The sequence below is a fragment of the Capricornis sumatraensis genome, chromosome 2, assembly GCF_032405125.1.
Source record: "Capricornis sumatraensis isolate serow.1 chromosome 2, serow.2, whole genome shotgun sequence".
Taxonomy (NCBI): domain Eukaryota; kingdom Metazoa; phylum Chordata; class Mammalia; order Artiodactyla; family Bovidae; genus Capricornis; species Capricornis sumatraensis.
Genome location: NC_091070.1, coordinates 16,218,337 through 16,240,953, shown reverse-complemented (window position 1 = coordinate 16,240,953; position 22,617 = coordinate 16,218,337). Strand labels below are relative to the sequence as shown.

Below are 22,617 nucleotides of genomic sequence, written 5' to 3'. Positions count from 1 at the left end.
GTCAGGAAGGGAGGCCGGCTGGTGACAGGGGAGCCCGGAGGCGCCTGGGGCTGCGTGGAGAGCCCGGAAGACCGTGGCCATGCCTCACAGCTCCGACAGCAGCGACTCCAGCTTCAGCCGCTCTCCACCCCCTGGCAAACAGGTAGGGTCCGGCCTTTCCCTCCTCCTCCCTCCTGATTCTCCGGGGCAGCAGGAAGAGGGCCAGGCTTCCTGGGCCTCTGCCCAGGGACGCTGAGGGGCCAGGAGATGGCAGGAGCATCCTGTTAGACTCAAGGGCGGCAGGGAAGCCGTGCATCTCGGGCGGAGACCCTCATCCTTCCGCCCCTCCTGCCAGAGGATGCTCTCCGCGTCCCCTGATGGTACCCATCGCCTTCACCTCACCTGGGGTCCCATCCCAGGAAGCTTTCTAGGAAGCCGAGAGGGGAATGGGCACCAAATAACTCTGGTCTCTCAGAAGAGAGAGTCTACCTCTCTCCAAGGCGGTAGCAGAGTGAGTGGGGAGGAGCGTTGATGCGGGCTGAGGGCACGCACGCCCTGAAAGCTACATGGTTGCCCAGGAGACAGCCGGCCGAAGAGGAGAGGAAAGGGGTGGGGTGGGGGGAGGCAAGTTAGAAGGAGGAGGACCCCAGTCCAGCTCGGAAGGATCTATCTTACCTCCTAGCACAGAACCTGTTGCTGGCACAGGAGGGGGCGAGGGGGGGCTGGAGGAGGAAGGAAATGAATCAGGAGATGGTTCTGGGCACTTGAAATTATTCCCTTGTAGCTCAGCTCTGGGGAAACTAGAGAGGTGAGGGTGGAGATTCTGGGTGTCTAAGATTGTAACTTCCAACTCAAAATTTTTCAGCTTGAGGGTTGCTAAAAGAAAAAAAGAAAAAAAAACAAAACACCACCAGGAGCCTACTGACTGCTTCCCATCTCCTGGGGCTTTCTCCTCATCGCATTCCTTGACAGCCCTCTCCACAGGAAGCCCTCTCCCTGCTCCTCGAGTACAATGGTGGAGGACAAAGTCTTCTCCAACTCGGGGTTTAAAAACTGCCTTCTTTCCTTCGCACGGGTGTCCGAGAGGGTCTTGAAAACGCTGCCGCCCGAATAAAAGCATACAAACATATACTACAGCTTCTGTCATCAATGCCAGACAGCAGAGGGGCAGGTAGGAAGGGGTCCTAGTGGAGGCCTCTAGAGGACAGACACTGCAGCCCTGGCTCGACCGCCTGGACGTCTGCGCTCTTCTTAGGAAGGAAATTACTCACGGCTTTTGTGCTGACCCGGCTCCCCAGCCTCCTGAGAGGAAGAGCACTTCCTTCCTATCTAACCCACTGCCCTCTGACTGCAGTGGCCTGGAAGTACTGAGCCCGTTGGTGAGACGTACGCTTGGGAGGGCAGACTCTTGTCCTGGGAACTGTGTCCCTCCAGCCTGCAGGGATGTGAGATGGCACACAGCTGGGGGTGTAGGAGGGTTTCGGTCAAGCTTCTACACTTGCCCTGTAGCGTCTGGGCAAAGCCAGAGCTAACCTAGCACACACCCATCTGTGGGAGGCACTCAGATGACACCAAAGGTCCCCAGGTCCTCCTAAGCACCCGTCTCCTACCTGCCAGGGCCAGGTCATCTCCGTCGTTAAAACTGTTCCTGGTCTCCACTTTGTGCTAGGCCTTGTGCTCAGGGTGCCCTGGGGGATGTCAGGGTCACTGAGTGTAAGGAAGGGAATGCAGGGGACAAAGAGGCAGATCTGGGATGGGGACCTCAGACTGGGGCGGGGCGGGGCGGGGGTGTAGGCAACAGAAGCCCCAAGGGGTCACACCAGGGAAGAAGTAGTTGGTAGTGGATGAGGGAGTGGCTTGGAGAGGCATCAGACTCAGCACTGGAGGATGCAACTTGCCAGAGTACTGTGAGCCCCTGGGCAAGCTCTTTGAGCCTTTGTTCCCCCATGTAAGATGCAAATACTCACATCAACTTCATCAAACCAGGGGGTTCAACAAGAGCACCTCAGGGAAAAACACTTGCACAGAAGCAAGCACATAGTGAGTGCTCAACAACATTTTAGAAAAAAAAAAAAAACACGAAGGTTCTAGGCCAGAAGTAACAGGGTAAGGGTGGAGCAGCCCTGAACAGGAGAGGTGATGAAACATACTTCATCGCCTTAACCATCTTTTTCCAAATTCAGCCCTCCTGAGGCCTCAAGCTCTTTTGCAGTCTTCCTGTATCTTCTGGCCAAAGCTACAGAGACACAAGAGAGTTTCACAGAGTGTGGAGAAGGGTTCCCTTTTGGGTTCAGCCTTTTGGTCACCAGGGCGTGGACAGGCAAATAACGATGAAGAAATGGAAGGGTGGATGGCAGGATACCAAACACCATGAGCGGCGGCTTCAGCTCAGACGAGAGGAGTAGACTCCCCTAATTCTCATCATCTCTGCTCCCCAGGACTCATCTGATGATGTGAGAAAGGTTCAGAGAAGGGAGAAAAATCGCATCGCCGCCCAGAAGAGCCGGCAGAGGCAGACACAGAAAGCCGACACCCTCCACCTGGTGAGTGTTCAGACCTCTCTTCATCCTCTTGGACCGTAGGCTTTACTCCCCACCAACCTGTGGACGCCGGGACGGAGCCTTGAGCCTGCCTGTGTGGAGATGTGTGTGGGGGGTGTCAGTGGAGGGTGAGGGATGCAGGTGGAGTGGGTGCATGGAGAAGATTCTGTCGCAGGAAATGGGCCAGGAGGCTGAAAGAGAAATGAGCCCCAGGATGGCATGTGGAGGAAAGGAGCTGAGTGTGGGCAGCCCAGAGTCTGGTGGAAGGGATCCACCTGCTCAGGGATGGGACAGCCTCAGCTCCATCCCGCGTGGACCCAAACAGCAGAAGTCACGACTGCCTTTGGGAGCAATTCAGAAGGTGTTATGTGCTTTGGGGGAGTCTGTCATCTCACAGTGCTAGGAGCACATATATATAGTCCCATCCCCTGGGAGGCCAGCGGGGCGGCCACTCCCAGCCCTGCATTTGGGACAATGAGGTCCACAGGGTGCTGCACCCCACAACTTCTTTTCTGAAGATTATTAAGGTTTGATTTCAAAATTTCTACTTTGATGATATCCCGAGATGGTCTGTGAATGATACAGTTGCAAGCGCACGTATCTGGCACAGTCATCATCCTGACTGAGTTGCCTCCAGTCTTACACTTTCCAGGGAAGCCCTGACCCCTGGCTTGAGCAAGGGTCTTGGGCGATCAGAACTGCATTTCCTCCAGCGGCGCAAGATCCTGGTCAGTGTTCACAAATCATGGCTGTGTGCTTGTTACAGAAAAGTCTTCTCCTCATCTCCCTCACCTTACCACCTTACTCTCTTCACCCTGCCCTTTAATTTGCTCCTTTTCAATCAACCCTTATTCCACTAGCTCCTTTCTCTTCTATCCCTTCAGCCCTTCCTCTTGCAACACTGTCCTTTCTCATCCTTCCCCACACTGCCCCCCACCCCGAACCATTCCCAGACCCCTAGCACCCCAGGAATTCATTCCAATGATAAAAAGGGGAATTGGCATAAAAAATGAATATACTTATGTCTACTTGAAAGATTAGCCTGGTAACTGGTCAGTTAAAGAATGACTGTGTTAATCCCATCAAGGAAAAGTAAGATGCAGTTTTAGGTAAAAAGATACCATTTTTAACTTTGTAAGGAAGCAGAGAGCAGATAGTGTGAAGATCTCTGATTGGTTGCTCATGTTTTATTTGAAATGTATTCAACATGTCTTCCAATGCACACTAATGTAGTTTCATACTCATGAATATTTGTTGAAAGAAAGAATGGATGAACACTAAGTCTGTTCTCTTTGGTAATTGTGATCAGTAGCGTAAACGTTAAGCTGGTGGTGGCCCTGCTGCTCATAAGTTTTCCATGATTTCACCATGGCTTAGGGGCTCACGACACTCCAATTTACTCTTTTAGGCTTGAAAAATCTATGATTGCTCACTTTGCCTCCATCAGCATCTGATTCTTATTCACTATCCTTTAGAACAAGCAAATAAATAAAATTAGTAAGGATAAAGTCTATCTTTTGGTATAAGTAGACAATGTTCTGAAACTAGAAATCTGCTATAGGCTTTATAAGTTTGCAATACTTTTAAAAAAGGAAATTATGTATTGCTCAGCCGTGCCACCATCATAAGGACATGGTGTGAGTCCCAGTTCTGCCATTCACTGTCTGTATGACCCACCTTAGACTGTAGAGATCTTCTTTACCTCCCTTAGTTGTAGTTCCCTTATCAGGAAAATGGGACAATAAGTACCTCATAGATAGAGTGCATATGAACAGCTCAAGCTCAGTCCTCCTAGGCATAGCATAACTATTCAAAAATTTTAAGTATAATAAGAGTAATATTAAAGATAGTTATCATTATAAGAAATAAGATGACTACAACTAAGGTTTTATGCATCTGAATTTATATTTATCTCAGGGCTGAAAGATTTCTTAAAGGCTGGAAAGTTCAGACACACTTTTGATGCTCAAGAATCTCTACAACACTCTCTGGACATGATCCCCAAAGTATGCCTATCACGCCTAGTGATGGAGAGCCCCCTGCCTCCCAGTAGGAGCAGAGGAGTCTTCCCTAACTTGAGCTGTGCCTCTGTCTCCCTGGGAACTCCACCCCCTGGTCTTTCTTCAACTCGTGGGGACATATCAGTGAGGGTGACATGCATGCTTCCTTGCTAAGGCAAGGTTTTCAACACTGACTCTGCTGCCTCTCTTTGCAAAAAAAGAGTTTGAGCCAGAAGATGTAGCCCATCTGATTATACTAGTCAAGACTATACCAAGACACGCTCTGGGGTTTGGGAGGTCCATGAGTCACTATGTCCACACTCAAACCCCTGGTCTCTAGAGTGTTCTCATCGATGCCATACCTGGACAGACTCCTCCCCACTCCTTTCTTCTGAGCACCATAGCATTCACCTTCACTTTTTGACCAGTGAGTAGAACACCTCAGAGTTTATACAGCAAGCCTGTGTGTTGCAACCAATGTGACTTATGTTTCTTGACTTTGGGTAGAAACTTTTGGTAGCAACATATAAATCTGCCACCATTAAGCAGAGGGTTTGGCTGTGATCTGAAATTTGGCAGCAACATACAAATCTGCCACCATCAAACAGAGAGCTTGATTGTGATCTGAAATGTTCATTTCCTCTCAGACAATAATCACCTATCTTCTGTATCCATTATCCTCTTAATCATGTTTGTGATTCAGGTAGAAGGCCTTCTATTTACCACCAGCATTCTTAGGGTTGGGTGCTTGGTGTGCCCCTGATTCCTTTCCATGCTTGTCTCCACATGTTGAGGCTCTGGAACCATTCTCTGGCCCAACGACACAGCCATAGGACTCACCTAATAAGATGTAAAAGACCAGGGTTTAGAAAGTACTGTGGTCCTAAATAAGGACCACCTTTGTATTAGTATGCTAGCCCCTTAGATGCTGGGGTGACAACTGATTTCTCGGTTTCAACTTTGTCACTATTATTTCTCTTAAAATAGGAAAAAAATTATTCTGTTTCTCTAGTGAGAGAGAGGAATACCTATTATTTAGCATTTTCAGTATCTATCCTATAAGTGATTTGCATCAACACTCTGTATGTAGATTGCTTTTAAAAGAGCAGAGTAGGGAAGCTGGTGCTTTCAACAAGCGGTTTAACCTCATGCCAATGTGATAACATCTCTGGCCTTGACTACCACTCACATTAACCAAATCAGGAGGAGCTCCTTTTCATAATCGTAATATCAACAGTGTCCACATTCTGTCTGTTTTGCTGCACCTCGTGGCATGTGGGATTCTAGTTCCCTGATCAGGGATCGAACCTGTGCCCCCTGCAGTGGAAGCTCAGAGTTCTAACCCCTGGACCACCAAGGAATTTCCCCACATTCTGTTTTTTAATTCTCATTTGATTGGTGTCTCACACAGCACTCAGCACACTCAGTTCATTTTCTCTCGCGGTCAAGTGTAGAGTCCGTTAGGTATAGTAAAGGTATTGATTAAAAAGGAGAAAGTCATATTTTGAGCCATTCACTTTCAAAAGGTATTAGTCACTAATAAGTGAATCCAAGATAATCAGCTAAAAACTATTAAAAATAATAAGAACCCAGTCAGCTTTCAAAGTTAACACAAAAAGTAATAACTTTTCTTATGCAAACTAGATTTAAAAATTTAATGGGAAGAAAGATTCTATTTACAATACCAAGAACAGCAAATGGAAAGAAGGAATAAATTTAACAAAAAGAATACAGGGTTTAATTGTTTTAAGCTTCAAAATTATTCTAGGTGATTTTTAAATTTTCAAATAATTGAAAAAATATGTCTTATATAAAGATAGCAATTTTCCTTAAATTAATTTAGAAATTTATCTAATTTAATGTGATCTCAATAAAATAGGATTTTCTGGGTATTGGAGGAAATTAAATTAGATATTCTAAATACCTTGTGAAAAATAACCATGTGAGAATTTCTAGGAAAATTCTAAAAAAAGAGGGTAATTAGAGACAATTCGCTGAATAAGATATTAAAGTGAATTATAAATATAGAAATCAAAGCAATGTAGAAAAGATAGAATATTGGACAGAATAGAACATAGAAGTAGACCTCCAAACAAACTCAAACAAATAGACTCAAAAACAAATAGACTCAAATTTGTGTTAGTTCCTAAGACACAAGTAAAAATGCAAAATGTCTAAGATGGCATTTGAAACAAGAAAAAAATGAAGTACTCAATAAATTGTGTTGGGAAAACTGGTTGGTCATCTAAAAAAAAAAAAAACTAGAGTCTTCACTTCTTTTACAATGCATATAGATTACATACAGAAAAAATTGAAGACATTTGAAAAATAAGCATTAAAAACATTTATCTTGGAATGAAGGCTTCCAGATAAAATGAAAAACCCTGAAGCCATAAAGGGAAAGATTGATACACATTTATCAATAAAAACTGTATTTTATACATAAGTGAAAATGTCTATACAGTTCAAAGTACCTAATATGTAAAATCAAAAGCAAGTGAAGACTGGGAAAAATACCTGCAACATATATGACCAAAAAAGGGCATATTAGCTTAATATACGAGAGCCCTTACGAATAAGAAAATGATCTACAAACAAAAGAAAAAATGAATAATAAAAGAATAGGCAATTTAAAGAAAGAGAAAAATAAATGGCAAATAGATACAGAAAAGCTGCTAGACCTCAGTTAGGAAAATGACAGTTAAAGCAACAGTTACATTCTCTGCCAGACTGACAAAGACAGAAAATGTTGCTAAAAGACCATGTTGCCAAGATGATGGTGAAGCAGGTACCACCACCTACTACTGGAAGTATAATTTGGTGCAACTCCATTAGGGAGCAATTTGACCATGTCCAAAGTTACTAGTGCGCATACACGGTAACTTGGCAATTTTACATCTAGGAATCTGTTTACAAACATATTCACAGATTACACAATTATGTATATGTAGATATAACCCTCGCTGCATTGCTTGTCATAGCAAAGACAGGAAACAAGCTCAATGGTCATCAGTAAGAGACTCATTCGATAAACTAGAGTTGGTTTATTCAGTGGAATACCACGAAGGTATTAAAATAACAAGTTAAATCTGAATGTGCTACTCTGAAAAGATTATCAAGCTTCTATACTCTTAAGTGAATAAGTATGAGTCTGGAGTATAGTTTTCTTCCATGCATATCTTTAACGAAAATAAAAACACATATGTGCATATGCATATAAGCTTAAAAAATTTCAAGTAGGTTTCCCCCCCAAATTGCTAATGATACATATTTCTGAAAGTAGGACAAAAGGTCTAATGCAGAAGAGAGATACTTTGCATTTTTGTACTTTTTAATATAGTTTGGATGCTTTTATTATGTGCTTTTATTTATATAATATAAATATTAAATTTCCAATATAGATCATTATTACATGTGCATTAGAATGACTTCTTTTCTAATTTGATCTCAAACATTGAATAGCCTTCCACTGTGATGTTTTATCCCTTGAACATCGTGCATAAATATCTCAGTCCTTTGGGACAACAGTCAGTTGGGATTTCTAATGAGTAATCTTAAGGTCTCCAGCACTAAACAAGCCACTGTAAGGGACAGCGAATCAGTTTCATTTGTGTGGTTATCTTGGTAATTGTAGGATACTCTGGTGCCTTGTAGCAGGAAGGATTTTGCATCTGTGTCCCAGGTCAGTGGGAAAGAGAACTGAGATCGATTGAGAAGCTGTGTTCATGAAAAGGCTAAAAGTGGAGGAGGCGATGGAAAGGCAGTAATATTAGCCCAGAGCTATGATGTTGACAAGTCAGATCTGGCCTTGAGGATGGAACTGGAAGCAAAGCAGAGTTACAGGGTCAGATCTGGAAGCTGGAACTTCAGATACTTAGATTGGAGGAGGGATGGCTGTTTGCCTGGGGCTGCCTCTAGTGTGAAAGATCTCATACTAATTTAAAAAAAAAGAGAGAAAGATTTAAAGGTTCAGGGTAGATCTTTAATGTCATATATAGCAAATATCAGGAGGGTAAATTATGTCTGAAATTAAGCCGATGCTGTGAGAAATAAAGTTTTTATAACTGGAGGAAAATTAAGTAATGGAAGAAGCAAAGCTCAGCAAAGATGCTCACTTCTCAGGCCTCCTTAGAAGGAGAATGTTGTTCTTGGACTTCTGGTAAGGCCTGGGCAAGAAGACTGTTTACGGTTCTTTCTCATTCTATCAGGTTTTTTTTTCCTCCCTCTCGGAGATTATACCTTAAGTTTTATTGGTATAGAGAAGTCATAGGTAAAAAAAAATAAAGCAAAATGAAAACCACAGAAAGAATGAATGTTCTTACTAGTTCCAGCCTAAAGAAGTTCAGTGCAAAATCAGTGAACTATCCATGGAAAGGACGTTTCTCTTGTGCCTCTGCTGCCCTGAACTTCTTTATATTAAAAACATTAATTGAACACACAACTATATACCAGGCACTGTGCGTGTGTGGTCTACCTGCCGTTATCTCGTTTAATCTGCACAAAAACCTTATTTTGTCATTCTTGTATTAGGTTAAGTAACTTGTCCAAGGTCACACATTTTGTAACTAGGTCTGTCTGACTTCAGAACCCATCTTCCTAACCACTAGGCAACACAGCCTCATCCTTTGGACTCTTGTGAAGACTCATCTTCCTTGAACCCCTTCCTGAATTTTTTTTCTTTTGTTCTTTAAGCAGCATCCTCCAAAGTTGACACTTTCTCTCCATTAGGCCTAGCTGAGAAAATTGAGACCATTTTTAAAGAAAGTTGTGTAGCAATAAATATTAACATCCTGCTCTTTGGTGGAGCAATTCCACCTACAGGAGTTTGAAGAAAAAATGATACACAAAGATGGCCAATTCATTATTTGTGAACAGTATACACTTTATCCTGAGAAGGCAATGGCACCCCACTCCAGCACTCTTGCCTGGAAAATCCCATGGATGGAGGAGCCTGATGGGCCGCAGTCCGTGGGGTCGCTAAGAGTCAGACATGACTGAGCGACTTCACTTTCACTTTTCACTTCCATGCATTGGAGAAGGAAATGGCAACCCACTCCAGTGTTCTTGCCTGGAGAATCCCAGGGACGGGGAAGCCTGGTGGGCTGCGTCTTGGGGTCGCACAGAGTCGGACATGACTGAAGCGACTTAGCAGTAGCAGCAGCATACACTTTATCATTACTCTAAAATTGGACATATGCCCAGCTATGGAGATAAGTATATTATGACACATTCATACACTAGAATTCTGTACTATCACAAAAAATGAGTAAGTGAGTCCGTATTTATCAACACAGAAAGATGCTAATGACATGGCATTGAGTGACACAGCAAGTGACAAAGAATATGCAGAGTATAATCCTCTTGATGTAAAATTTGTGGTTTGGGGGCATGTTTGCATGCATAAGAGATGTCTGGAAGAACAGTCTTCAGAATGCTAACTGTGGCTACTTCTATGTGGTTGAGATTTGAATAAGTCACCTTACTCCTGGTACTTTTCTGTAATTCTTTTTATTATAATAAATGTGTACCGTTTTAAAAATCAGAATAAAAATTTGACGATTCTCATTTGGGAAGGAAAAACACACAGAGGAATTCACCCCCTACCAACTGCTTGTCCTACTAATGAGGGGTCAGCATGGTTACGGTCAGCAGGCGTATTCGGCAGTATAAGGAATTTCTGTCTGAATGTGATTACATGTCCCGGTCAGAGATTGGTGGCACCCACTCAGCTGAAGTCTTCATGAAGCTGTTTTCAGTGGCTACCAGACTACTTTCTCTTGGAAAGCATGAGGGAGCCTCACCAAACCCCAAGCTGGTCTGGGGTAGACTCAGTTTCCTCTGTAGGACTCAGTCAGGCCCCCCGAGTCCTAGGGGGATTCCATAGATTGGTTCCACAGGACAAAGCCCCCTTCAGACTGCGGAGTACCTGTAGGGGACCCTGCCATGGGTCCATACGGGAGTTCGTAGAGGGACTAACCATAACTGTGGTCGTGCCCCCTTCTTGATGGAATCGCAGAATTAAAAAGAAACTCAGAGATGCTCCAGGTCACTCTGCTGTATGTATTACTGGTGAGGACGCTGCTGTCTTCCTCAAGGACACCCAAGAAATGAAACCTCTTGCCTTCCCACCACTTGCTTTTGTTTTTGTGCCCCTTTGCTGAGCAGGACTTTGCTCTGCAGATGGTGTTGCTCTCACACGTCCTTTTGCAAAGGGTGAGTTAAGTAGTAGGCCATTAACCAGGACATGTGAATAGTCCAGACACTGTTCAGCAACAGAGCCCGAGCACATAGTAAGAGACCAGAAAGGCAGAGAGTCCCAGGTTGAAAGGGGCCAAATTTAAAAGTTCCTTTATTTATTTATTTGGCTGTGCTGGGTCTTAGGGATCTAGTTCCCTGACCAGGGACTGGACACTGGTCTCCTGCATTGGGAGCTCGGAGTCTTAGCCACTCGACCACAAGGGAAGTCAAAGTTCCTTTATTTTAAAAAAGATCTTAAAGGTGTAATCCAAAATCAAAAGGACAGTGACATACTAGGGGAATATTTCTGTCAAATTAAATAAACTCAGATTTAATACAGTATAGAAAGAACAGCCTTTTTAAGAAAAACCTCAAGATGCCAATAGGTAAGTGGGCAAAGGCTATGAACAGAAAGCTTACGTAACATTTTTTTCCTACTGAAATGAATATAACCCAATTTTCTATTCTGATTGTGAAAACAATACACACCATGGGTTTCCCAGCCTCGGCAATATTGACATTTTGAGTTGGACAATTCTTTGTTGTGTGTGTGGGAGGGGGTTGGTCTCCAGCTTTGTAAAATCTAAAATCTACCCACTAGATGCCAGTAGCACCACCTCACCCCTCTGGTTATGAAAATCAGAAATATTTCTAAATCTTCCCAAATGTTCCCTGGGGGGGGGTCAAAATTGTCCTTGGTTGAGAATGCTATACTAGGGAATACATTTATAGAAATTTATTTCTTCTTAGTAATCAATAACTTGTAACATTAAAATGAAATTAAGAACTTTCCAAAAGTTTGTTAGCAAAATAAATTATTTAAAATTACAACACTTGGGACTTTCTTGGTAGTCCAGTGGTTAAGACTCTGACCTTTCACTGCCCAGGGGGCATGGGTTTGATCCCTGATTGGGGAACTAAGATCCCCAGTGCCACACAGAAAGGCCAAAAAAAAAAAAAATCACCTAAAATTATAACACCTAAATCCCAACAAGGTTGTTGTAATAATACATACATTCATGGCCGATGACACTGTATATCTTACACAACCTTTTATAAAAGTACTAACCAAGGACTGCAAGATGTTCACTATACCATTATTTATAACAGTAACCAAAATGTTCAGCATTAGAAAGCCACTTAAGGTAAACTGTGGATCATCCGTTTGTTGATATAGCCATTAAAATAATAATTATATGGTGATTTTGTAAGTATACTCTAAGTATATAAACAAATTTGTATTTTCTTTTCTGTCATAATTTTGTCACACTTACAAAAATCACCGTAATTATTATTGTAATGGTTGTATCAACAAACAGATGATCAACTGTTTGCCGTACATGGCTTTCTAATGCTGGACATTTTGGTTGCTATTATTTGTTAAAAAGGACAAGATGGCAACATGTACAAATGAAAAGGGTTGTGTTTAGAGGACTAGAATCATGGGTGGGTATACTTTTTAAAAATATATCTTTAATGTACTTATATTGTATTTTTTATTAAAAAAAATAAGAAAATGGTCAAATAGACCCTGAGTGAATTCTGGTGGACACTGAGGATGAGAACAGCGAAGGCATCCCTGAGTCAGAATTTAGGAGAAAGGCTTTGGTAGGAGATCTCATAATTTATCTTCCAAACAGGGACATTTTTGAGAGTGAAAAGAGGCGCTGGTAAAAAATTACACGAGGACCATACTATGAACTGGGAGTGTCCCAGTAAACATCTGGTCACACTAGATTGAGGGGAACCAAGGAGGATGACCTAAGGCTCTTAGGAAACTTACGAGTAAAGATTAAGTTCAGAGCCAACTAGAGGGGGCTAGATTCCTGGTGCTAGAAGGCAATTTCCTGCAAGAGATGACCCTGTCACTAAAATATTTTCCAGTTACTCAGCTGACACAGAAATATGCCTATTGCTAAGAGGGTGCGGTAGTCCAGAAAATGGCAAAAGCAAAGGCCATATTCCGAGTACCGGAGCTTATGTCGACAGAAATGATTCTTTCTGCTGTACGAGTGTACATGAAATGCCTCCTATGGGCATTTTTTTTTCCCTAGGTGCTGAGAGTTCAGCAGGGACAAGACAGACTAAGTCCCTGATTTCAGGGACATTCAATCAGAAGTCACACTGGAAGATCAACTGACCAATTGTTATTTACTAAGGAAATGGCAACCCACTCCAGTGTTCTTGCCTGGAGAATCCCAGGGACGGGGGAGCCTGGTGGGCTGCCTGCTATGGGGTCGCACAGAGTCGGACACGACTGAAGTGACTTACAGCAGCATTTCACTAATCACACAAAGTGAGGAGGGCTTTAAAGGAAACCAAATGGTGCAGTGTTAACAGTGACTTAAGGACAGGGCTGGGAATGGTGTCAAGGAGGGTCCTTCTGAGGGCCTGACATCTGAAATCAAAGAAGAGTCATGGAAAGGAGCCTGGGAAGATCCCGGGAGAGAGTGCTATCTGCAGAGCCTTCAGGCCAAACTCTGTGGGGCCTGTCAAGGGTCAGAAAGATGCCTTGTGGGGCCCAGGACTGTGAGCTCAAGAAGAGGAACTTGGGGGGAAAAAAGGCCATTGTGCCCCAGGGAGCAGGAACCAGATGGGGTGGGGGTGGGGGCCTCAGTAAAATGAATTCACATCCAGTGGGGACAGGGAGAGGGCAGATATCTAAACCTAAATTCTGACCTACGAAATGTAAAGCTATTACACCTCACTGGGCTGTTTGCGAAATAATTCGAGAGCAAACGTCAAAAGAAAACAATAAGGCATTTGTCAGTTTTGCATTGGAGAGAAGATTTTATTTGTTTAATGCAGAGAGGCCACTATTTTCCTATAAATCAATCACATGAAGATATCAGAAGTATTATCATATATGAAAATGTATGCCCTTCTTTCCAGTTGCTTATACAAACTTTAAGAACACTGTTTCCCTGGCTGGGTTTTTCACTACAGTTGGGCAGGTCTCCTTTGCTTCATTTGGTTGGGACAGGTTAAGTTGAGGCCAGGGAAATTGCATACAGGGTTCTGACAGTGCTGTAATTCAGCTGCTTCCACTCCACAGCTTCAGTCTGGGGAACAAAAATGTTGCTAAGCAGGCCTTAAAAAAAAACAACAACAAACCCTCTCACACTCGTTTGTGGGCTTCCCTGATGGCTCAGTTGATAAAGAATCCACCTCCAATGTAGCATACCAGAGTTCAATCCCTGGGTTGGGAAGATTCCCTGGAGAAGGAAATGCAATCCACTCCAGCATTCTTGCTTGGGAAATCCAATGGACAGAGGAGCCTGGCGGGCTACAGTCCATGGGTCACAAGAGTCAGAAATAACTCAGCGACTAAACCACCACCAAACACTCATTTGTAACTAACTCTTCTAGAGTTAAAAGTAGAAGCAATAAATGTACTTAAATGCTTGGTTAAACACTCCCTGGGAAATTTCATGGATATCACAAATTTAGTAGACTCTTCAAATGCAGGTCTCAGATTTTGGTAAATTATTACAGACTCCAAGTTGGCAATCAAGAAACATGATTTTACTGATCTCTTCACTGTGTGCCAGGCACAGTCCCAGGATAAAACACTCTCTTTCACTCCAGACCATGTTTTGTCCTTCACTGAGGATGAAACAGTGAAGACAAGGATGGCTCCTGTCCTCACCGAGCTTAACAATCCATAGGACAAATAATTTGATGAAGTTATCATTAATGAGATTCCGATAAGTCCTGTACCTCTTGCCTTTCTATAAGAGTGAACTATTCTGGGCCACTTGAAATTTTCACCAACTATAAGACTCTTTGCCTTAAATAGCCATTTACTTTTAGAAGAAATTTTGACTTAGAAATATCCTCTTCCTTCTTTAAAGTTCTTTATATTTATATTATTTATACTATGTTACACAATAAATATATTTAATAAAACAAAATATAAGTAAATATATAAATATGATATCATAAATTTAACAAAATCAAACTGTATATATTTATATTGTTTTATTATTTTTAAGAAGAACCTACTATGAACATACTTCTCAAGCTGGTGTTCATTAAGCTCACCTGGCAAGTACTTTTTTAATCTTGATGCCTGAACCCAGTCTGGAACAATTAAATTGGAACATTTCAGTGGTAAAATCCAGGAATCAAGTGTTTTTTTTTTTTTTTTTAAAAAAAAAAAGCTCTCCAGGAAACTGCAGTGTGCAGCTAGGGCTGAGAACTGGGGAGTTGTGACATTTAGAAGCCTGTCCGATGCATGTGGTACAATGTGTGGAGTGAATTTGGGGCAATTTTGTGAGTAGATACCCAGACACTCTGTTCCAGAGACCTGGAGCTTAAAACAAAACCAAAGAAAACAGTTCAGACCTTGATGTTGATGGAAATTATTAGTTTGTCTTTCAAAACTGGATGATATCCTTTCTAACCTGAGGTATCAGTCAGGAGTTATAGAAAAACTATCCAACAGAGGCATCAACAAGTCACCTTTTGTATTTTAGATTTTTCTCAAATAAGAAGTTCAGAAGTAGACAGACCAGGGATAGTACAAGAATGTCATCAAAGAACCAAGCTCCTTCTCTCTTTTGGGCAGTCATTCTCAGGATGGGGGTTTCATCCTCAAGGCTGCAAGATGGCTCCTGAATCTCCAGGCATCAATCTGTGTCCAGAGAGGGTAGCCTTTGTCTGGTGAGGCTTTCCCTTTTATCCCCGGGAAAGCGAAACTTCATCCTCTCCCTCCCTGTATTTCTGCTTATGTCTCATTGGTCAGAATCTGTCACATGGTCCTATCTAGCTGCAGGGGAAGCTGGGTAATTGAGGAATTCTTTTCCTAGCCTCTCTAGAGGAAAACAGGGGTAAGGAGTTCGGGATAGACTGAGTGAGCTATCTTACAGTGTTTCTCATATATGAGGTCAATGCAGTCCTGGTCCTGAAAGCCAAGGAACAGAAGAAAGGATCCCAGGCAGGGCCCTAGGGGCGTGGCCGATGCAGTTAAGTGTCAGCAGATGACCAGGTGCTGACAGTCCTGGAGCTTCAGCTTTAAGGCTCTGAAGTGTAGATTTCTCCAGAATTCAGTGCAAAGACCTGTGGTTTAGTGATTCTTCTCTCCTCCTCAGGTGAGGAACAGGAGTGGGGCTATTTCCCCAGGATTGGTGGGGGACATAGCATAGATCCCACTATGGCTTGGGACGTACCCTACCTCTTGGTTCACGGACTTCTCCGGGAATGGTGGGCTCCAGCCTCGTTCTGCCTGGGAGGGGAGGGAGGTTGGGGGGTGGGTTGCAGACTGCTGGGAATTGAACCAAGAGCTGGGTGTGAGCTTCACACACCACTCTCGTATTGAAGTGTGGGTGGGAGCTGAAAGGTCACCCTACCAATAACTGCAGATTCTGTTGAGGAGAAAAACACAGGGACTATTTTCACCCTTCTGGAAAGTGTGATTAGAAAACTCAAGGAGAAGGTCAAGGCATTAAACCAGACCTGGCAGGAAGACGCTCCAAGCCCTGCGAAGGAGGCCTGGAGAGTCCCCACTAGAGCCTTGGGTTAGAGTTTGTCCTTAGCCTCGGTCCCAACTAGCTTCCCTCTGGGGAAGGGACCTGCCTGGGGATTCCCCATCATTCAAGCGCTCTACGGTGACCCCCTGCTTGGCCCCTCCACTAGGGAATTTCCCAGAGTGTTCCCACACCCCCAAGAAACCTCCTCCTTGGCCACCCCCAAACTGCTTGTGGTTCACGGTAAGGGCGGCACCAAGTAACCTCACAGGTGAGGGTGAATTGTGAACATTAGCATCTCAATTTGCATGAGGCGGGAAGAGAGGGAAGATGAAATAGGAAAGTCAACCAGGCTGAGGCCTCAGAGGAGATAATTACCAGATATCATAAGATTTAAGCAGACTTCAAAGGCAAGAGAAAATGGTGGGCACAGGCTCTGAAGGCAGACAGTCTCAGTTCAAGTACCGGTGCTACAACTGACAAGCTGTGTGACCTTGAACAAGTTACCTAACTTCTCTCTACCTTAGATTTTCCTCTTCTCTACAATGTGGCTAGTAATATTATCTACCACATAGGGTTCTTGCAAAGATTAAATGTAATGGTAACTGTAATGTACTTGGCACATGGTATCGTCCAAGAAATGTTAGTCATTATTAATTCAAACTGGATTATTCGTTTAAATTTTTGGTTTCTACTATCTGTCTCATATACATTGAGTCTACATACCTCTGCTTCCAACACACAACTACCCTTTCCAGTTATAGGCTCTGGTTGGCTAATACATACAGGTAGTCCATTTAAAATCTGAAATATTTGAGAGTTAGAGAGGGCTTAGACTTCTAATCCTGTGGTTTTCAACATTCACTGCACATTAGACTTCCCTGGGGAGCCCTTAACAACTCAATGCCCAGGTGCACCCCAGCCTGATTAAATCAGAATCAGGCATCAGTAAAACTTTCCAGGGATCCCACTGATCCTAGTGTGTGACCAAGGTTGAGAATCAATGTGTTGGTCCAGTCTTCCTGGTTTAAAGTGAGGCAACTGCGGCTCAGAGAGGAAAAGGATGTCACCAAGGGTCACCCAGCCAGAGCCAGGACCAAGACCCCTGTCCACTGCTACCTGATGGAGCCCCCCCAGCTCCCCAGCCCCGTTGCCATGTATTCCAGACCATGCTGTGGTCTGGGGATGGTCTGGCCCCAAGTCAACCCTGTCACAGAATAGCTGCACATTAGACTCCATCCCAGCTCAGGGCAGGAGGTGATGATTAGCTCTGTTGGAAGAGTATGGCCAAGAGTAACTCATTGGAAGAGTATGACCAACTCAGGGTTTTTGCGTTGTCTTGAAGGATCACCAAACCAAGACCCAGTTTTCCCTTAGAAGGCTAGTGATCTTAGTGACTCCAGAGACCCTGAGTCATCAAATCTCTCAAGAGAAGCAGTGGGTGGGCTAAAAGGAGCACAGGACTGAAGATGGAGAAGCCGAGAGCCCAGCCCTGTTCTGTATCTACCTGGTTCTGGGCCTTTGGATCAGTCACCCGCTCAAACTTTCTGGACCTCTGAGAAAAGGCGTCTTTTTATTTGTTTTTGTTTTTGTTTTTACTTTTTAGTTTGTATTGGACTAGAGCTGATAAATAATGTTTAGTTGATAGTTTCAGGTGGACAGCAAAGGGACTCAGCCATACATATACATGTATCCATTCAACTCCCCTCCCACCCAGGCTGCCTCATAACGCTTAGCCGAGTTCCTTGTGCTATATGGTAGGGTCTTGTTGGTTATCCATTTTAAATATAGCAGTGTGTACACGTCGATGATACAAATGAACTTATGTACAAAACAGAAACAGATTCACAGACTTTGAGAACGAATTTATGGGTGTGGGGGGTCAGGGGTGGGATGGCGTAAGGGATAGTTAGAAAATAAGTGTCTCTAGGTGAATCTATAGCTCTTTGTTTCAGCACCTGCTGCCACCAGCCTGTACTCCTTTAGGGATGGGAGTGGGGGGTTTGTGCAGTAGGTTTCTCCCAGGGTCTCAGTTGGCCTCATCTGTAAAATGGAGATAATGATAAGGGCTGGCCGTACATAGCCACCTCAGAGGGTTATTGCAAGGAGCCTAAAGGATCTAAATGAATCCCCAAAAGTAAAAAGCAGGTTATGTGGAAGCCCAAGGGCAGCCCCGCCCCCGCCCCCCCCCCCCCACCTTAGGAGAAGACACATACATTAGAAGCTAAAATTTACTTTCTAAATGTTACTTTCCTTTTCCCTTGCTGAGTTCTCGGTTTCCAGGCCCTGTTGGGAATTCAGGGGGAAGTTAGGGGGGCTGTGATCATGGTACTTCTGGGTACAGAGCTGCTCCCAGGTGTCCCTAAGCCAGGTGTCCCTGTGTGAACCCTTTGTAGGGCATGCTGGGCCCCAGGGAGGGTCAGAGTGGACCTAGGCCGGGCAGGGGCAGGTTGGGATTGAGAGCCCTAGATCAGCCGCTTGCTTCTGTGAGGGAAGTCAGGCTCTTCCTCTGCGAAGCGTCTGGCTGGCTGCAGGGCCCCTGGGCTGGCAGTGCACGTTTCTCTGGGGCCCTGGCAGGAAGCAGTCTTGCTTCCCAAGGTAAAGACAAGTTTCTTGTCACAGCTGGTTGTTTTCTAGTTAGAGGCCATGGTGGTTTTGAACACTCCCCTAGAGCTCCGGGATCTCCCAGGGGCAGGGAGAAGGAGAGGACAAAGCTGGAGCTCAGCAGGGCTGGCTTAGGGAGGAAGAGCCCGCTGTCACTTCCCGAAAGCCGGCCGGCCTCTGGGCGGAGAGAAGGTCAGAGCGGTTGGTCCCTGTGGCCCGCCTACCCGCCCCTCCCTTCTGCCTCGGGGTTTGCCCAGGCTCTTCGGAGCACAGAACTTACAGTAAATGTTGTCACCAGTGGAAACTCTCAGAGGGGGCGAGGAAAAGGGCTAGAGGAAGGGGCCAGGACTCCCGGCCCCCGGTTCCCGTCTTGCCAACGCCCCCCAGTCTCATTTGTTGCTTTATCTTACCTTTTGGTAAAGAGAGGGGATGCCCTGTCTCTGGGATGTGCCCGGAAATAATCAAATGGTGAGATGAATGAGCTGGTCACACCTTGCAGAAGCAGCAGCCAGTGCCCTTGTCTCTACCATCGTGGCTCTTGGTATCCCAACTCCCCATCCTGTTTTAGAGATGGAGTTTTCCTTTGTATTGACCTGGACGCATTTTCTAGCCCCGGGCCACACACAGGAAATGCCAGGCTGAGGTTGAGCACGCTAGCGTCTGTCCTGTACCAACTGCCGGAAGCTGCCTTGATGGATAAGGCCACGTTCTCCTTACCACTTCAAAAGAACTCCCATTTGCAGGGGTTAGGGCAGTCAGCAGTGTAACTAACTCTCTCATTAACCTGAAGCTGGTTTTCTAAAGCAAATTTTAAATGTCAAGTTATCACACATATGCTCACTGCCTACTGTAATTCTGAGTCAACTTCTGATCCATCGGTTGATGTCATCAACAAGCACTTGAGTTCATACTCCATGCCAGGCACTTAATAAGTGCTTGGATAGTTAGAACACATTTATTATCACATTTAACATTACTAGCTATTGTTTTCAAACTTGTCTGGTGGTTAGAATAATCTGGGGCATTTGTTAAAAATTCAGATTCCCAGAATTCAAATCCCAAGTTCCGAACTCACTGAGTTCAAACCTCTAGATTTCAGGAAGTGCCTGGAACTATATTTTTATCAGGCCCTCAGATTAGTTCTAATGTCATGGCAAGCTTGGAAAACACTAACCTAAGTGAAACAGAACAAGAAAAATAAGACCTGGAATCCAAATAGTAGGTCACTTTTTGAACGAAAATGTAATTTATTTGCATCTCCAGTGCCATTTTTTCTTCCTCTGTGGGTACCAATGATTAGCAAAGATGGTCTAACTGAGTCAAGGAATGTGAACATTAAAATCACATTGGAAATGCAGTTCCCCTGGTTTTCTGAAGGTGGGATTGTTTTCCAGTAAATGCTAATTACCAGGGTGTAATTGTTGACTAATTAATGATGTGATCGGTAGTCAGAGCTCTTTACCCTGAGCCTTTCTTTTTAAAATCTCTTTGGCTGCGCTGAGTCTTTGTTTTGGCACATGTGCGCTCCTCTCTAGGTGCAGCGCACAGGCTTCTCCGGTTGCGGCATGCAGACTTAGGGGTTCTACAGCATCTTAGTTTTCCAACCAGGGACTGAATTCACATCCCCTGTATTGGAAGGCGGATTCTTAACCACTGGACCACCAGGGGTGTCCTGAGGTTTTCTGATTAGCATGTATCTGATGGTTCCCTGAAGCAAGGGGGTAAAGGTGTTTCTGGAAAAAAAGAAAGCACAGGTGCTGGGCCACACCCAGAGTTCTACAGGACAAGCTGCTGGGAGAGAGAACTCTGCTGGAGTTTGACCGTTTATCATTTAGAAGACCCCAAATGTTCTAGAATCTGGGTGACGTAGACAGTTAACCAAGGACTCCATTCATAAGACTAAATGCAAATGCTGGGAACATTAGGCTAACACACCAGTGTAACAGAGCAGAAAAGAGTGAAATTAGTATAAGTCAGTCTCACAAACTCTATTCCATTTTTCCAGCTCTGGCTGGTCATGCACTGGCCTGGACATGCACTTGCCACTCTCAACTCTCATATACACTTATGGAGACCTATGCATATACCTGCATGCAGAGGGGCACACTCATGCAGTTCACACATGCCTTCACACACACACACATATCTCTGTTAGTTGGGACCGAACGCAACTGCCATTTTCCGAGGTCAAAATAAATATCAGCAGTTTCATATGGTTTGATCTAAACAGCTATGCACATACGTGTACAAATATACATGTATTTATGCAAATGCACGGGCTTCCCTGGTGGCTCAGATGGTATAAAGAATCTGCCTGCAACGCGGGAGACCAGGGTTTGATCCCTGGGTTGGGAAGATCCCCTGGAGCAGGGCATGGTAACCCACTCCAGTATTCTCGCCTGGAGAATCTCCATGGGCAGAGGAGCCTGACGGGCTGCAGTCCATGGGTCGCCAAGAGTCGGGCGCGACTGAGCACAGGACAGGACTAAGCACAGCACACAGCACCGCACCCATCCACACACATGACACGTACAAATATACACGCACGCGTGCACACGCTCGCATGTGCAGAAAAAGTCACCGATGCCCTTGCCTGGCCGTGCTAGTGGAAATCTAATGCGGAACTCCCACTGCCTCCTCCACGCCCCGCAATCTTCCCCTGCGCCCTGATAGTAACCTGCAGTGTCCATCCTTTCCGCTCACAGGAGAGTGAAGACTTGGAGAAGCAGAACGCGGCGCTGCGGAAGGAGATCAAGCAGCTCACGGAAGAGATGAAGTACTTCACGTCGGTGCTGAACAGCCACGAGCCCTTGTGCTCTGTGCTGGCCCCCGGCGCGCCCTCGCCCCCCGAGGTGGTGTACAGCGCCCATGCCTTCCACCAGACTCACGTCAGCTCCCCGCGCTTCCAGCCCTGAGCTCCCCCGAGGGAGGGCGAGCAGAGAGCAGAGCCTCCGTCTCCAGCTGCTCCCAGGGCCTTGGGAGTGGCGCACAGACTGTAGCCCGGCAGCCCTCCTCCGTCAGCGCCCTCTCTCCACGCAGAGAGCCAGAGGCCGAGGCCGGACCCCAGGATCAAGAGCCCGGGGATGGGAACGCACGGCAACTGGAAATGTGTGCAGCTGCCCGCAGCGTGGCCGCCCGCCGCCAGGGGCCTGGACCTTCAACTGGGTGGGAGACCTGACCCAAAGCTAGGTCAAGCATGCTGCCCAAGTCCGGTGACCCAGAGGGAGGAGGGTAGGGCAGGGTTATTTTTCTAAATAAATGAATTAAAAGAAACCAATCTGGCAAGGGCTTGAAACCTAAAGTTCTGTGGGGTTTGGGTCATTTTTTTGGTCCTTGGGCTCAGGAGCCCTGAAAGGTCTGGCGACTCTGCTCATACGGCTCTTTCCCACGGCTTGTTCATCTACTTGGGAAGCTGGGTTTTCTCAAAGCATCTTCAGTTCTTCCTCTAGGCATCTCCATCATTTCCCTCCCCACATTGCCTCTATGTGACCTCCCACTTTCCATGCCTCATTGCGTGATGCTTTCTAGATTGTCAGCTCGAGTCGGTTCTAGGGTCATTCTCTGCAGGAGAGAAGGGCTGGTGCAGTGGAGTGGGATGGTCATTCAGGCTGGTACTCACCTCTCACAGGACTGCGCTGACTCAGCCCAGTCCAGATGGCCAGCCCTGGGCGCTGCTACATGCCTGGCCCCACGCCAGGAGCACTAGTAACTCAAGGAGCAGCTCACATGAAGGCAAGGCTTTCCTCTCTGGCGGGGCAACCCGGCTTCAGAGACAGGCACCAGTGTCCT

General features: G+C 45.2%; 1 protein-coding gene across 1 annotated transcript; it reads left to right on the top strand.

Moving 5' to 3' along the window:
- Nucleotides 1-37: 37 nt before the first annotated feature.
- On the top strand, nucleotides 38-21,954 carry BATF (basic leucine zipper ATF-like transcription factor). Its single transcript, XM_068966530.1, has 3 exons — nucleotides 38-142; nucleotides 2,418-2,522; nucleotides 21,534-21,954. The coding sequence occupies exons 1-3, from the start codon at nucleotides 80-82 to the stop codon at nucleotides 21,741-21,743; spliced, it is 378 nt and encodes a 125-aa protein (XP_068822631.1). The 5' UTR covers nucleotides 38-79; the 3' UTR covers nucleotides 21,744-21,954.
- Nucleotides 21,955-22,617: the final 663 nt, after the last annotated feature.

Bases quoted from the DNA above. Each gene is read 5' to 3' on its own strand.
- BATF (XM_068966530.1), top strand. From the start codon at position 80: ATGCCTCACAGCTCCGACAGCAGCGACTCCAGCTTCAGCCGCTCTCCA. The intron at 143-2,417 runs GTAGGGTCCGGC...TCTGCTCCCCAG, and splicing joins CTCCACCCCCTGGCAAACAG to GACTCATCTGATGATGTGAG. The intron at 2,523-21,533 runs GTGAGTGTTCAG...TTCCGCTCACAG, and splicing joins AAGCCGACACCCTCCACCTG to GAGAGTGAAGACTTGGAGAA.